The sequence below is a fragment of the Bacillus rossius genome, chromosome 2, assembly GCF_032445375.1.
Source record: "Bacillus rossius redtenbacheri isolate Brsri chromosome 2, Brsri_v3, whole genome shotgun sequence".
Classification (NCBI taxonomy): domain Eukaryota; kingdom Metazoa; phylum Arthropoda; class Insecta; order Phasmatodea; family Bacillidae; genus Bacillus; species Bacillus rossius.
In genome coordinates, this window is record NC_086331.1 from 33,312,232 (window position 1) to 33,330,316 (window position 18,085).

At 37.5% G+C, this 18,085-nt stretch overlaps 1 protein-coding gene across 3 annotated transcripts in view; it reads left to right on the plus strand.

Moving 5' to 3' along the window:
- The window catches only part of LOC134529223 (zinc finger protein 628-like), a 384,650-nt gene that overhangs the window by 230,440 nt on the left and 136,125 nt on the right, over window positions 1-18,085 (plus strand). For all 3 annotated transcript variants that reach the window (XM_063363097.1, XM_063363096.1, XM_063363098.1), the window contains one exon: window positions 15,223-15,407. In XM_063363097.1, coding sequence (XP_063219167.1) covers window positions 15,223-15,407 — 185 coding nt within the window. The remainder of the gene's footprint in view (window positions 1-15,222; window positions 15,408-18,085) is intronic.

The following is an 18,085-nucleotide window of genomic DNA, read 5'->3' on the forward strand; positions in this document are numbered from 1 at the left end:
CATCTGAAAAATCTTCCAACAAAGAAATATAATTAGTAGGGATTAGAAAAATTGACGGTTTCAATGACCTCTAGGATAGACTACACACCTCTGCATACTTGAGCTGATATTCCCTGCTCATTGGCTGCGAATATGTAAAGTGCCTCAAGTGGATAACTTGTGATTCGATACTTCTTTGATAGAGGGTCTTTAAGTGGTTAACAGTGAACCAATAGCAGAAGCAGCACAAAGGTACAATTATTTGAATTTTTCCACATCACTAAATGAATCTGCGAGTTTTAACGGTGTCTAAGAATTAGGTTTTTACTGTCGTGTATTAGCCGTCTTTACATTGCATAGTCTACATGTATAGTAAAGTGTTTAGAAGAATTTAGAAGCCACAGATTCCCACAAATATTGAAAAATTTATTTATTTTATGTTATCTATATTTTTAAAAATAATTATTGTTTTTAAATTTCAGTTTTTATAGTTTGCAAATAATATTTTAAGACTTATTTTTCGTTACTTCATCACAACCCACACTGTACAGAATATATTATAAGACATAAAAATTTGTTTTGAAAAAGCAATATTAAGTCATATGTGTTTGGCCCATAGATAAGTTTCAAAAATTCCATATAGTAAACAATTTTAGATGTAAAAATATAAATAAACATGAACATATAAAATCAGCTACTAGTAAGTGACTGCTATGCAATAAAACAGGCAAACGTTTTATAGATAAATACTTCCTTGAAATTTTCACAGATTGTATTTAAATAGTCGTACCTATATCTGGAGATCATAATTGCTACAGAATATAATATACGATGCTTACACAGTTTTAACGTTTTGTAGTTTTTACAACCAATTCTTTGAAAATCAATTACCAAGCCGTCTGATGAGACAACACACGTAAAATTTACGTTAGATTTAAATTTGCAATGATTATACCAGAGGAAAATTCACTACAAGTTTTCGTTTAAAATATTTAAGACAAAGTTGGTGAAAAAAATCAAGCAATTAGTTTTTGATGTTACAAGGAACACTGTGGCTAACTTTTTTGGGAAAATTACAGAATAATATAGTTCACTGGATACTAGAGCTAACCATATCGCTGAAAAATTGAAGATTTTGTTTCCAGAGGTATAACATAATTTCCAGCTAATCAACTCCCTTCGTTTCCACACGTTAAATGCAACCTGTTGTTTTGGTTTGGGGAAGGAAGGGGGGCTAATGGACATTGTAATATTGCTCTCCTAACACATGATGGCTCATTGCCCAATTGTTTTCTTTTTATTCTGTACTCGTACGTGTAGGCCAGTTACCCGGCGGCCGAAACAAAACGGAGGGCTGTGCGTAACAGCGCAATTGAAGTAATTTGCCTTTGTGAGGAGCGAGGGTGCGGGCGGGGGGAGGAAGTTTTATTATTCAGGCAGTTGGCTGCGCCGATGGCAGCGGCGTGGGCGTCACTTCCTCCGCCAGCTCCTTCGCTTCCGGTAACCTAGATACACACCCGGTCGCCCGCAGATGCGCGCACTCGGAACAATGGCCACTCCGGAGGGACCGCTGTCATTTCGCGGGCTACACTTTCAGAGCGCACATCTACTGCGCGAAATCATCGGGTCGCAAAGTAGACTCGAAGCATGTGAGCGTCTGCTTCTCGTCGGTGATTGGGCTGCGGTGCTCCGGACACGCCCTGGGCGACCATCAGCCAATTAAGAGCAAGAGGAACACGTGTGACCTTGTCATAGGCCAATGAGCGTTCTAAAGAGTCTTGTTTGTGTGCGGGCAAGTTTAGTCCAGCCTGTAGTGAACTGGCTCTAGTTGTTACCACTTAGAAGTAGGGGCCGGGAAAATTAGCGCGTTCAATGACTAGAGGCCTGTAAAATTCGTGATTTCAAATCCCTAAAGGATAGACTCCATGATCCTCTATGCACTCGTGCAAATTACATCTGCTGATTGGTTACCGACTAGTAACACCTGTTGACTAGAATGATCGTGATTCGCTAATTCTTCCGTTAAAGATTTTTCATTGGCCCAGAGTCCTTCAGATAAACTGTGGCCCAATCACTGAAGCAAAATAATGTCAAAAGTATTTGGACTCTATTCTATCGCGAAATGAATCCGCGAATTTTACAGGTCTCTATCAATGACCCCCGGTATAGACACAGAAGTCCTCTGCATGCCAGGGAAAATACTGCCTTTATTTTTTTACTTTCCCTCTTGTGAGACCTATCGGCCGGGTTGCCTGTGATTCGTTGCTTTTTCGGTTGAATGTTCCTAGGTGGCCCAGTGGGCTCCAGATGAACTGCGGGACGATAGCAGAAGCAACACGATAGTATAGGTTTTTGAATTTTAGCCTATCACAAAATGACTCCGTGAAGTTTTCTTTCTCTACTCAGAGGTATGATGCTGCACAATCTAAATTGTTTCCAAAAAATTTGCTATAACTTAGCAGATCGTGAGTGATAGGTAGGCGCAAGCGATTGTTCCCTTTCAATTGGCGGCCGTCTGGAAGAGATGCCATTTTCCTACTTGGATGGGCCAGTCAAGTCGTATTAGCTTCAGCACTGTCGTGTGCATACAGTATACATGCGACGTACACAGACAACACTGCAGTGTTTTTACACACAGATGGTCTGGAAATCTTTTCGCGGATAACCCACGGCCGCAGTGAAGCGACGCGGTTGACTCATCTTCTGTCCGCGCTGCTCTTCTGTGCCCAGAAAGGCAGAGGCAGGTGCTGTGATTGGTCCAGCTGATTACTTTCCCTTGCGGCGGGGGAGGCCAGGCGCGCGAGTTTCAGGCGCGGCGGGAGGAGGTGTAAGGGGGAGTGCTTGACCTCTGTAAAGGTCACCACGGTGACCAGCTGTCGCTGACCCTGTTGCGCACCAGGCTGGCTGCGTCTCTCGCATGCTGGTACCCCCTGTGCTGTGCTTGGCTCGTTGACTTATTTTCGGAGACAAGAACAATAACGAATGCCAATAATTCTCGGGTTCTATGACCTATACTTACTCGGGAAAATGCCACCTGCTTATTGGATGCTGACTTGTGAGGTGTCTCGACTGTTTATTCTGTAATTCGATGCTTCTTTGGTTAATGGTCTCTCATTGGCCCAGAGCCCTCAATATAACATATGAGCCTACAGCAGAATCAGTTCATATCTACAAGTGTTTTAATTTTTAGCCTATCGTGAAGTGAATCCGCGAATTCCAATCTCTATACCAATAAGAAACTTTCTGTCAAAAAAGTACCGAATCACATACAGCTCTGTTAAGATGTTAGAGAAGCCAAAAAGTCAACGAAAATATTGCATTTGCCCGAGTATCCAAAGAAATGTGTAGTTTATCGAGGGGGTCATTGAACGTGCGAATTTTTCCAGTGTCTGGGAATAATTCTTGGCTTAATTTCGATACAGGATAAAAAAATTCCCTCACATTTACCTCTGGCCTGTTTCTCAGGTGATTGCAAAAATATATGGGCCAATAAAAAAATAATACATTTCGGTATACTTTAAAGGCGCAGGTAGATTTAGAAGTTCCTTTTCTTTTAGAAAATTCCGGAAACTTTTATATTATATTGTAATCTTCTAAACCATTAGTGAAACTTAATTCACCAAACATCCTATATGTTCTCCAAAATTTAAAAAGTATCGATCAAATATTTTTGCAGATTCCAAGCAGCAAAAATGTTTTATATACAATGTATACACCATTTTTAATGATTTATAGAATATTCTCGTTGATAATGACATGTTCATGAGCTTGTAATTGGCGTGGTGCAGGTGGGTAGGTTCTGTATTATCTGCTAGTGATAACTACCGTGCAGATAACATAACATTTTGACTCATAAGATAAGCTTTAAATCATTTATTTGCCCTTTGTGCTAAAGTTTTTAGTTATTAAAAAACGTTTCAGTAAAATATTTCCACAATGTTAAAAAAAACATTTCAGTGAATTTTATAGTGTGCCTACAAAGAGAGTTTTGTAATTTTTGTCCTTTAATGGTTATTTTTTAACCCCTTGCAGTAGGAAACAATTGTTGGTCGTATAAAAAAAATCTTTCGGACAAAAATTATTGGTATATATCAGTAGTTATCAAGACTTCATACAATTTAGATTTATTTCATATTAAGTGAGTCATATTGATTTTTCTGTTTTTGGAACAACCTTTCTATTTCGTATTTCCTTAGTCCGATTTCCCCATTAACGATCTCGACCGAGATTTTATATTTTTATATTATGTGTGTATGTATATAAATGTTTGAGATGACGATGGTTTTGTAGTCCATGGACCATGAAACGAAAAGCTATGTAGAAGTTTTAAGGAAGTGTCACCATGATTCATAACGACTACAATAGAGATTCTTTCTTTGATATCTACCTAAAAATATGGAACCACGTAAACCCAAACTAGAGATATCTCAAAAGAATTGTTGATGAACGGGGGACATTTAGAAGCGTATGTAGAGGATACATAATTATTTACAAGAGGTCAATAAATCAGCAATTTTGTGGTTTTCTAGAGTAGCTCCTGTTGGGCATTAAAGCGGATATAAAAATTGTAAATTGTTTTTTATGTAAGGTCAGGTACACTAATTCTTTATAAAAACTTTGTAAAAATATTTTAGTTTTAAAACAAAAGCGTTATTATTCGCATTCAAAACCTTTCACTTAGGTATATTATCATTAATTTTATTCTCAGAAGTCACAACTATAGAAAACTGTTAAATATATCTACGTTTTCCTCTCATAGATAAGGACATATTTTGTCTATAAAAATTTTGTTTTCTTATATAAACAGTTTCAAAGTCTCTTAAAAAAAAATTCTGCTATATAATTAGTTGTATCTGCCAAAATATTTCTATGACAATTTATTTTTCTTCAGAAATCTCTGTAGCTCTTTCTTTCTCATCTTGTAAGTGGAACTAATTTGTACAGGGCACGTGTGTCACCTGAGAAATGAATTGCAGGTCTTAAGCACAGCATACTCCTTTCAGTGGTACATCAGAGTGCGCTAAGGACTTCTCTCGCCTAACATTACCAGGAAAGGCTTTATGAAAGAAGCAATCAGTCAAATTTAACCTGTGGAATTCTTCTGTCTGGGGCAACGCTGTGAAAAAACCAGCGAAATCCGCTTAATTTTCCGGTGTCACGTTAGATTAAACAGGTTGTATACAATCAAGTTATTGTCGTGATTTCATCGGCTGCTATTATTTCATGTAATATTTTGAATAGGCTCAGCACATAGTTTGGTTTATATTTTTATAGTGATTCTAACTGACTTATAGTTCTGGGTTGGATGCAAAGTTGTATATCCAGTATTAACGTCGTAACGCGTGCATCTTAACCTGACGATAAATAAAAACGCAAGTTTTGTGGTTCTTTAGTATTTTAGGCTGCCACATAAATATTTGTTTGTCGACCGAAAAAACTGTTTACATAAATAGAAAATTTAAAATTATTTTTTGAATATAAACTATATATTAGTTTGTATGAATAAATAAAGAACATTTATTAAAAATTTCATAAGGCTACGCTGCAAGCAAAGAGATTTTCAAATGTAACAATCATTTCATATCTGAAACAAAACAAAATAATGACATGGCCTAAAAAACCATTAATATCTTAACGTATGTATGAAATAAAAAAAGGTGGTTTGTCAGTAAAGTCGGTTTACGGACAATAATTTTACGTGATAACGTCATAAGAAAACATTCATGAAAAACAGCATAATTTTATGAATTTAATTGAAGTATTATCACTGAATTATCATTATTTTTTATAATACAAGGAAGGAGTTAATTGAAAATTACAATTTTTTTCTTTGAATACTAAATAAAAGAAGTTGACTTTTTATACGATCGTTTATATGAGATAATAATTTTTTGTCAGAATTGTAACATAACCAATTATTACTGCACTCGCCGATCGATGCTACTTTTTTTTAATAATCAAAGAACAAATATATGAGATTATATCGCTAATCAAACTCTTAAAATGCAAGAATTAATTACCTTTTTGCCGCAATTGTTGTTATAAACAATGGAAACCACATTAACTTTTCACTTCACTTTATAAACAGTTGACAAAATAGTTCACGTGTAGGTTGTGTGCTGCCGCTGTCTCTCTTCTACTCAGAGGCATCGGCCGATGGAGTGGAAGAGAGATAGATGCGTCACAAGCCGATCGTGCATCTCTATCGCTTGTTCCGCGCTCTCGCTTGCACGCTCGGCTCAGGCGGAACGTGACAATGAGTCATGCTTTTTCGTGCGTGCAGCCGGCGTTCATCGATTTATAAGACGTTATAACGTCAATATTTTTAGAAATAACGTACTAAAGAACATTGGAAAAAGTTTACTTAATTGTGTATTTTTACTTTAGGTTTCGTTTGTTTGGTGTAAGCCAAGTTATGAACTTGGTCATGTTTCATAATAGCAATTATTCTTGCACTTGTGGCAATTATGCACTGTCTGATTTGTTGGTTGCAAAACCGTTGAAAATATTAGTTACACGATTTAGTATCCCGGAAGTTAAGTAGGACAGGAATTGCAAAACTCTTATCACTGTAATGACATGATTTTCCTATCGTCATGTTTTGTTTCCGTGTAAAGCTTGTGTTATTTAAAAAGGAGAACGCAACCACGTCTTCTTTTTCATGTTTCTTTATAGGGGAAAGTTTCGGAATGAGATTTGTTTTTCCTGCTTGATATGCCTTATTCTGACATCCTGCCTTGTCTCCCTCTCTCGCCACAGGCTTTCTTCTACAGCTGAAGAGCTGGTCGAGGCTGAAACAAAAGCGAGGACGAACTTCCACTCGCTGGTTATTGACGGTTATGGGGAACGCGTGCCTGAGGAGTGGGATCTAAAAATACTCGATGTGGAAGCATGTCACTTTCTGCAGCTAACTCGTGGCGTTTCAGCCGACTGCTGAGGCGCTCTACGCTTAAGGCCTGGTAGGGGGTCGCTGGCTCGATGCCTCTGGTATGTCCGGAGCCCACTGTGATAGCAGACTTCCCGTCGTCCTCAGGGGTCCACATGGCTGGACGCACGATAGCAGCTCGAGCCTTACGCTTGTCTGGGCTGCCTACAAATTGTGCAGGCTTTCTCGTTTGAGGCTGGCCTCTCGTGGTCCTTCCAGCAGTTTCGGGAATGTCCGTCTCTCGATGTCAGTGATTGCTAGGCTGTCGACCGCGATTTCGACTCCATCCGTGAACCTGCCTTGACTTTTCACTTGCTGTGCACCTGGGTGTCTGCTTGCGGGTCGCACTACTTCTGTCAGCCATATTTTTTGTTTTATTTTTACGGTTGTGGCCTTTTCTATAGTAATTGAACAAATAAAGTGGAATTTCAGGGGAGGATCGTAGATGTAAATCTATCGATGGACACTTTCCGAGTATGCCCGAAGTGTCACGTCACGAGAGGCAAGTCTCCGACGAGAAAGCCCACAATTTGTGAGACCATTAGAAATACATAGAGTTTGAGAGTACTCTTAAACTTCTGACGACACTTAAAGAAAGTTGGCGCTAAGGGCGACATTGCCTCGCTAATAACACGCCTCGCAGCCTCTACGCGCCAGGCACACGACTGGCGTACAGACCTCGCACCAGTATCGCGCCTCTGTGAAACTTCAATAGGTCACCCTACGATTTTTTTAATGCAGTCTCCCGGCAGTTCTAGTTAAAATATTTTTTTTTAGATTTTTCACAACAAAAAAAAAATTCCGTGAAAACACCCTTATAACCGCTAGTACTAAGGGCACGTATTTTTGCGAAAATATTTCGAGACTAGCTGAGAGAACATTATAGCATCGTCCGTGTTTCGTCATTGGTCTAATTAATTTCAGGTACACGACTACAATACTGCAATGTCTTCTCTTGCACACGGCCGCCAATTACAATGAAGGAACAGCTGGCTCAGGCATACTGTATTGGAGTCTAATGGGAGTTCAGTTTTTTTCGCGAAAAATGTCTACCCTTACATATTAATATTCAAATGTTATCAAACAACACTACCATGGAAACGTGCGGTGGCTCTTAAAACCTATTCGCAATCAGTCACCTTAAATAAATCTTGAAATTTTTGTAAATTGCATGTAAACGTCCAGACAGGCCATTTGACTATGGATGTTAGTTTGCACGAAGATTTATCAACTCAATTAGTGCTTCGTTAATAGTTTTAAGAACCTCTAAAAATTAATTTATTTTTCAGTCCAAGCATGAACTGAGAACTTTAAATCAGGTTGAATACAGTTTTTGAATTTACTGTTTGTATGTAGAATTTGTCGTAAAACTATTTAGTTTGGGAACACCAGACATTAATCTTAAAAACTAATTTTTATGTGACTTCCACGGAACATAAGATTTCTATGTTTGTATGAGAACCCAATATTGTGATTATTATAGACGTTATACTAAAATTAAATTTTTTTACGACAAATGCTACATACAACATGTTTTTCAAAACTATACACTGCACAAGTACATGCTCCCAATTCATGCTAGGGAGGAAATATAACTTGACCTATACATTTCTTGAAGTCCTTGATTAAGCATTTATTGAATTGTTAAAAACAATTTATAATCAATTAATCATTATCTATTGTGCATTCAGTGTAAATTATATGAAAAAACACAAAATTATTGAAACAATATAATCTAGAACACTAAACTCTTAATACCTACTTCTATATTTTAGTGACAAAAATATATAAAATACGACTTTAAAAGTATTACTTAGAAAAAGGAAAAAAAAGGGAAAAATTGAGATAGTTATCTATGTAGTCAAATTTCAGGGTTGAAAGGGTTGAAGCAGTCAAACTTCCGTACAGGCGTCAGAATTTTTTTTAATGAATTACACAGAGTATTATAACAAATCATGCTACCATATGCCAAACACGACTGTTAAACAGACGCAACTCTAGTTTGTAAAGTACCTATTGTAAAGTAATATTTACTTTATTTATTATTTATTTATTTTACTCTCGAATTGTTCAGCCAGAAACCGGTTTACAACAAATATTGTTACGGCCAAATATCATGTAATTTGCCAAAAACATAAGTACTTTTGTACATAAAGATATAACGCTATTGCATTAAAAAGTATGTTTTTGTAGCTTAGTACTGTAACTTTATGGCTGCTGAGATTTTAAACTACATAAATAAACTAAATTTGGATGTGCAGCTGATTATTCAAAATAACTTAACTAAAAAATTTTAGACAACAATTAACATACATAAACATGCATAAACATATGAAAATAATTTTCATGAAGGTGCAGAGAAATTATCAAGAAATAATAAGTACGTTGCTAAGAGAAGTGTGCACATCAGTAATAATAACTGACGTGCCGTTTAAAAAACTATATTGAATGGTAAACATGGAGCTGCCGCATAGATAAATACAGCAGTTTGTTAGAAAATGTGCACTTTATTATTTATAACATCAGAATTTAATATTTTTAAAAATAGTTTCTTTCTTAAACATTGAAACAATTTTAACTGCGTGGATTTCAGCGTAGAAAAAAAAACCTGTTGTTCTTTGAGGAATACACTACACAGTTCTGTTTTGGTATTACCGTGTATGTTCAACAAAATTGCTAGGGAACCAATAACCTATCATGAACAGTTTAAATGCGTTGTGAGTGCCAGAAATTTGGTTCCTACAATCATAATTTTTTTTTGAGTACTTTTGACGTATTTTACAGCTGTGTAAATAAAAAAAAATATTTCTCCATTGTGAACATAACGAAATAAGTCAGACAGCATGTCTAATATTTCAACAACACTAAATAACGAGTAGTAAATATCTGTATATTTTTTTCTCAAGACACCGTGATAAAAAATGAAGAAAAAACATGGTTTATGAGCCCGAACATAGTTACAAATTCTAAAACAATGTGTTTGTAAAGTTACAGAAATATACTCGAAGTGTTACTTAAATATATGTATATTACATTTGAATAGCTACCAAAATATGTTAGCTCAGTTAAGTACGAAAGTATAGGAGCATCGACCTCAACCGGGGACAGGGAGTATAAATACACGCCGGGTCTCGTAGGGCAGTTGGGATGTTTCGCCCCGCACTCGTTCACACCAGTTCAGCGGAGAAGCTCTGTGGGTTGCCGCGGACAGAAGCAGCTGTGACGTCATCGAAACATCTCAACAGCTGCAACGGGCGTATTTCTAATTTACAATGGCATCGCGTGAAACAAAAGACAGAAAGCTATTTTCGTAGACACCTCGAACCGGGGAAAAATTCCCCCCCTCCCCCCCCCCCCAAAAAAAAACCTCTTCGTTCCTCGCAAGAAGGGGGCAGAAGTAAGGCGAGGGAAGGAATGAATGGACTAAGGGAAGTGGAGAAGGCGCGGGGAAGGTTAGACGTAAAATTAGGAATAAAGTAGTTTGATTATTGTGCCGGGGGCTGGCAGGCCCCTTGGACAATGTGGGGACCAGGTTCGGGATTCCGGCTTGGAGATCTCCCTTTTGTTTTTGTCGGGATATTTTTTTTTGTCTTCCGCCCAGTTGTTTAGCATAGGCAATTGTTTCTGCGCGCTGGGGAGAGTGTTCCAGCCGCCTCACGCCTTGTGCCGCGCGTACGGTAACACACGTCACCAGGGGGGGGGGGGGGGGGTTATATACTGGCAGAGCGACTTGAGTATGTTGGAGGGCAGATGAACTGGATTATCTGTACGGAAAGATGCATACTCGTATATCGTGAAATATTTAAAAACTGACTTTTTTTTCGCTTACAGTCCAATTATTAGCGATGAATTAAAAATTGCATGGCAAAATAAATCACCATCTACGTTAAATTACAAATATATTTGGAATGGTGTAGTGGAAATAACCTGTGGTGGCGATATGAGGTGTTGTCGGGAAATGTTTTGAATTGGTTGGTTAAAAAAAAAATGGGATTGCCACACAGAAATATTTTACACATAGATGTAAAAAAAATCGCCTTCCTTTAAGCATAGAGCACACATTTTGTCTATTGACAGTATTGTAATTTTTAAAATAATTCTCAAAAATTATTAAAATAATAATATTAGTTCCATAGTTTGTTTTAAAGAAGCCAAATTTTTTCCGTCAAGCGATCTACAATTTTTGGTGCCCTACAAAATGTTGAAACGAAGAAGTCGGATATCGGTTCCCATTCCGTGCTTATGTTGCGGTAAAAAAATGTTAATAATATTATGGGTTATTTAAAGTTATTTAACTAAATCCTTCTGATTCACATACCTTGTCCTGTTGGGATCAAATTCATAACAGAAAATAAATGCCCAAGCGTCTTATAATGTCTACAGACACAATTTTAATGGTTGCATACATTGATAATTTACGTTTATTTATGATTCATTGTATCTCACACAGACAAATATCAAAGTATAAGAAACACATGTTTACGTTTTGACAAAACTTTTCCCATGAATCAATGTTCATAATCTTACGGACAATTTAGTATGCAATTTTTGTTAATGTTTCATACCACATAAAGAGAATAAATTATTCGAATTTTTTCTTGGTTTGAAAACCCTTCATATTATAATGTTTTTTTTACTTAAGTACATAACGTAGGGTTGATTTTATTCACCGATTTCGTTAACATTTAAAAAAAAATTAATCAACTTACTCCTGCCTTTCTCAACACAATTGCGATAATTTGGTCCTAGCTACACCTTTTTAAGATTTTGATTATTTTAAGATTTTGTAGTTACATCAAAGACTTAATTATATTTTGCTGCCAAACAGAGAAATTTTTAAAAATATTGTTTCTTGCTGTTGTTAAGACGCATAACCTTAAATAAAAAAGTTATAAAATAACCAAAAAAGATTATATCTCAGTAAAGACCTTTAAGGGGTAGTAATGTTTATTAATTATTTTTATGTTTAGCATCAATCGCAGTTAAAGACGTAAACGATTTTTGGTTGCTATGAATACAGTAAACTCTTATTTCGGTGTGAATGTAAAAAAAAAAAAAAACAGGCGTCGCACGTCTGTGTGGCAACCTCACTTTCATACAGTCGGCGAGCACATAATATACACTTCTTGAATACCTGTGTCCTTTTGAATTACCCTAGAACACTGGCGGTTTTTTTCCCTCGCTCTCTGGCTTCCTACCCCCTCCCTCCTTCCTTCCCCCCCTTGTTCGTCATTAAACGAGTTTCGGGTTGCCGCGGCAAGCTGTGTTTCAACGGTTGATGAAGGCCCGATGCGGTCGTTAGAGGCTTGCGGCTGGGTGCAGGCGACCCTTTATCCCCGCGTGGAGCTGGGGTCCCGACCCCTTTGCGCTGTCTCGCGGCCCGCGATTTTCTTTTGTCGCGTCTTCACAGAAGTAGTCTTGTCGTCTTCACACGCCGTATCCGCGCAGTGCTCGCGTCACTGTTTCGACGACAGCGTAGATTGTAAAAGGTATGCACACCTGATTGATAGGGGCATGCAGATTTCGAGAAAAGATTTAGAGACTAGATGAAAGTTAAAACACTGTAGCATCGTCTGTGTTTCGTGATTGGGTGAGTTTCTCCCAGATACATATCGATTGTAACAACACCAATCACAGTGGTTCAGTGCGGAAGTAAACACGTCCTGAGTGGCTCGGTCAGTCAGATAAGGTAACGACTTCTCTCGCAGACGGCCGCCAATCACAAGGGAGAAACCACAGGTCCGGGCATACCTTGTTGCAGTCTAATAAGTGTTCATATCTTTTCGCGAAAAATGCCTGCCCTTACTTATTGACCCCTTGTTATGGACTAGAATAGTGTCATGCAGATTTCGCGAAAAGATTTAGAGACTAGATGAAAGTTAAAACACTGTCGCGCCGTCTGTGTTCCCTGATTGTGTGAGTTTCTCTCAGGTACATATCGATTGTAACAACATCAGTCACAGTGGTTAAGTGCGGAAGTAAACGCGTCCTGAGTGACTCGGTCAAATAAGGCCACGACTGCTCTCGCAGACGGCCGCCAATCACAAAAAAGAAACCACAGGTGCGGGTGTACCTGGTTCCAGTCTAATAATAGTTCAGATCATTTCGCGAAAAATGCGTGCCCCTAACGATAGCATAAAAGTTAAATTATTGAATGCGCAAAAAATTCTTCCAGACAACTGTATGTTCGTAAAGTTACGCGATCCCGCTGGATAGCAAGAGCGGTGGTCGGATACGATAAGGGCAATCAGGAGCTTGGGAGGTAGAAGAGAGTATCTGCTGCAGACCGGTTCTTGAAGGTCTTGTGAACACTCCAAGATTATCCTAGTTACGTCCATGATCGACGCACGAAAACTCAGTAATCATACTTTTGCTAGGGCATCCGGAAACTTAAGAAGTTCCTTGAAATAATTCGTCTTTAATGACTGCGATGTGGATGAGTCGTCAAACGTATTCATTCAATTTCGTGGATATTTTGTAACTGGTCTTCTTTCTAAGTTTAAGATGAATATCATTTGTTACAGTGTATTACCAGCTTGGTAGGGTTTTTACAATGTAAAAAATATGTTAAGAACGTGCTTAAACTTGCTCTCTCAATGTGAAATGTTAAGAAAAAAAATACTGGAAATCAGTACTTAAAGTTCACTTCATCTGCAATAGTTTTAAGTTTGGTATTTAGGGTGTGTACTATAAGTTCTTAACCTAAAGAATTGTTTACATATGTAGTTCAACATGGCACCATGTTATCTATCATTATGGACTGGAAAAATTCGTGTTTTCAAAGACCTCTAGGATAGACTTCACGAGCCCCTACATACTCGGGCAAATTCCACATGCTCATTGGCTACTGACTTGTGAGACCTGTCAACTGAGGTGCTTCCGATTCAATACTTCTTTGGTTGAAGGTTTTTCGTTGGCTCAAAGTCCTTTAGATAAACTGTGGCCAATCACAGAAGCAATATGAAGGTATATGTGTTTGAATTCCAGCATAAAGCAAAATTAATCCGCTTTGAAAATTGACATATTCATTATGGTATTTTCTAGAGAGATTATTGCATAGTTAAATATTTTGAGCATTAATTCTTAGGGAAAGAATGTCGAGACTAGCTGTTTGTTAAAACACTACGTATTTCACGATTGGTTGGCATTCGTTCAGTCACGTGTCTTCGCTGCCGGTACACCAACCACAGCAAAAAAAAAAATGCGCGGAAGCAAACGCTTCCAGAATGGCTCGGCCAAAAAAAAAAATAATTTAAACTGCTGGTGTTGGCATAACTTATTGCCGTCTAATGAGTGAAAAATATCTCCCCCTTTTTATAACTTCTATTGAATGTGCAGAACTTAACAAAAAATAATAATAATATTTAAAAACTGCTCAAAATATCATAGTGGTGTCTGTTTACGAAAAGCTGAAAAATAGCTCTGTTTCCTTATGTCGTTTTAAAGAAAGTATTTTGATAAGAGTGAAAATGACTAAAACACATGTTTTAAGACTTAATTTTAGACCTGAAAAAGCTGTACAGTTTCTGTACTTGCAATACACCTTTATCTTCAGTTCTCCGCGGTATAATGTTAATGTTACCGCTCAACTCTCACTAAGACTGGAAGCACCGCTGGCACAGCACTGACACAAATACATTTCATTAGTATAGAGACCGGAAAAATTTCACAGGTTCATCTCGAGTTATACTAGAATTCAAACACGTGTACCTTCATATTGCTTCTGCTATTGGCTCACAGTTTATCTGAAGGACTCTGAGCCGATGAAAAACCTTCAACTAAAGAAGTATCGAATCGGAAGCATCCCAGTTGACAGGTCTCACAAGCCAGGAGCCAATGAGCACGTGGCATTTGCTCGAGTACGTAGGGGATCGTGGAGTCTATCCTCGTGGTCATTGCAACCGCTAATTTCACCCATGACTAGGGTAAACCGGTTGTCACAATGCCACGACGAACACGACACGACAAACCCGACAAACTGTCGCGCAGCGTTCCTGCACGACAGATTTAATAGTGTAGAGTCACAACACCACGACAAACTCTAATTTGTCTGTCGGCAAATCTTTTGAAGCCAAATGCGTTTACAAAATGCGCTAAAAACAGTGTAGAAAAGAACAAAAATGCTATTTCAGCCCTTTTTTTTTTTTTTGCTGATTGCTTTAGTCCTTCGACCCAGTGCCATACAAAATACCATTAGCCTGAACTTTATTAATTGGATATTCTTCGCTGAGCTCGTTCATTATTAACTGAAATGTTGATGAAGTGACTGTAATAGCATTGAACTCGCGGGTGGCTGACGCGTGTGTTGCCCCGTGCAGGCGAGCGGCCCTACAAGTGCCACCTCCCCGAGTGCGGCCGCGCCTTCATCCAGCTCTCCAACCTGCAGCAGCACCTGCGCAACCACGACGCGCAGGTCGAGCGCGCCAAGAACCGGCCCTTTCACTGCAACATCTGCGGCAAGGGCTTCGCCACCGAGTCCAGCCTGCGGACCCACACCTCCAAGGTAGGCACCGTAAGTCAAGCCCGCCTTCTCTACTGCTCTGTGCCCGTAGCTAGCTACTGGTCGGCCGGCACGGACCACGTGAGCTCCCGCGACTGCCCGCTTTTCAAACTCTGAGGACTGCCAGCCCTCGTAGCAGCACCTATCTGTCAGGCCTTATCAGACCCCTCAAGACAAAAATCCATACTAGTTTTCTTTTTCAAACGATGCCTCTGTGGTCATATCTCGATCTGCAGAATTAATTTGTACTCTCTTAACTGAACATGTTTGAATGTATATGGATATTTATTGTGATAAGGCTGACTATATTTCCAAAAATTCAATATGGCAATACTTTTAATGTAATAAATAAATAACAATTTCATTAAAACAAAAATAATTACTTGAAAATAAAAATCTCGATAGGGCAGGTAAACCGAGATTTAACAGGAAAAGTTATGAGACAGTATGACGCAAGCTGTAATTTTTTAACTTCGTGGCAACTATTTTTTATTTTCCTTGTCTTCTGCCATATCGTTTTGATACTTACTGAACAAGATGGCGCAGTGTTTAAAACGAGTCCGAATCCGGGGTTGGCCATTATGATTGTGTTTCTTCATGATAATTCAAAATTATTCCTCGTTCTAAGTGTCTTTCTGTAATTATCTCTGTCAATTAGATGTTCATACATTTAAATGAATGATGAATAAATTAAATTTGGCAGGCAGTGTTCACAGATGATTTTAAAAGTGGTTAGTTAAGCTATTTTATACTGTTGTTTAGAATTCTCACCAGAACCAAGCCACAGCCAACTACACAGTAAAAAAAATTGAAATTTGAACTGAAGTATTTTTCGTAAAAATACAAACGTATGTAAAGTTACAAAAATAATTTTAAGCATGTGTCTTACGTACAATTACAAGAAAATTAACAGTAAAATTACAAAAATAATATTTGTACTAATACAGAACTTCTTTAATTTCTCATTTCATAGTCAATGTACTCGGAAAGTTGTGCCCTGTGCCGATAGATGGCACTTAAAGTTAAATACGAACCAATCAATTGTATTGTAACATGTGTTTGTCGACAGCCAAACCCAGCGTGTAACTATATGTCAGTTCATTGAACTTGACACGTGTAACAACCAAACATGTAATTCTCTCCGGATTAATTAATTACAATTCCCTTACATGTGAAAGTGATTACTTTAAAAATAAGAAACCTTAACTTATTGGTTGTGGTTTGTTTCATGGAGGCAGTTATTATTTTCATTAGAAGCATCCAGTAAGTATTCATAATATTTTATTACCAAAAATGTTAAGTGTTTTATGTTTCAATAAGTGAATTCAATGTAATGCGCCTAAGGGGCTGAATTCTTAAAAAATACGCTGAAAAAAATTTCAACTAGGTTATATTTAATTAAAGTTTCTTTAGTGGTCCCACAAAAATGTTTTGTGTTTAATGTAGAGGCTGCTAAATTGATGGTCACACTGAATCTTTTTTGAGAAAATTGTTTACAACTAAAAGCATTGCATTCACTGATTATGTGTGTATTTGTACATAGAATAATAAAAACTTTGACAAATGCTATGAGAGAAATAAAGCCATTTTAAAATATTTTACTACTGATTACAATGTCAAACACTGTCGAATTTTACTTGCAATTTTCTTTAGAAGATGTTTTGTCATATTTGGTATCAATTATGTTATTAATGTATTGATAACTTTAAAAAATTATTTCATAATATCTTGGTCATTTTTAAACATTCTCGTTGTTAATAAATTACATGAAACTTAAAAACAATTTGTTACTAGAAGATTGAATGGTTTTGAAGTCATGCACCATTTTCTGCTCGAACATACGATGTCACATATCAACACATATCCAAATTTAGTTTGATCTTATGGTTGGAGACACATGCAGATTGAAAGAGAGGGTTCATATTGGAATCAGTGAGAGGGAACCTTCATAGCTTCCCGAGTACGGCAAGCATTTCCAGACTCTTCCGAGAGGATTGGTCAAGACATGACTGTTGTTAAACATTCAAATATAAGTTAAATAACTACGTCATTCAAATCTAATTATAGTTGACTTTAGCTTAGATAGTTGAAAAACCTATTTCCATTCTCTAACACACATAAATCTTACTCTAGTCAGCGTAATTAAAAACATATTTGACTGCTTCAAATTAAAGTTATTATTTTGACTGCTGAACGCCCATTGTGTTGTTCTGAAGGATATTTGTGGATTATGCATTTGTAATAATGAATCCGCGTGTTTTATACCATCTTTTTTACGTATTCAGTGAGTACAAAACAAAAGTTATGAAAAATTTTCGGGTAATTTCTGCAGTCGTACATAATTTTAAATTTGATTAAAATTTATACGTATGAATTTTAATGTTTCGAAAAATAGGGCTTACATCCTATAGTAGGTTAAAATTTAAAACATTTAATTCACGCTAATTTGTCTATCGAACGCACCCTGATAGAATGGTATTAATAAAAATATTCGCAGCACCAAGTGACGGATCACACCCACCGCAGTCAATTTCCTAGGAATACATGGCCAAGAACAAATGGCACCGCACAAGGGCACACACAGTTTACATTTCCGTAAACATTGCAGTCGCTGCCATCAGTGTCACTGTTGTCCTGAAGACGGCAACCATAAAACATAACGAAACGTCGGAAAACTATAA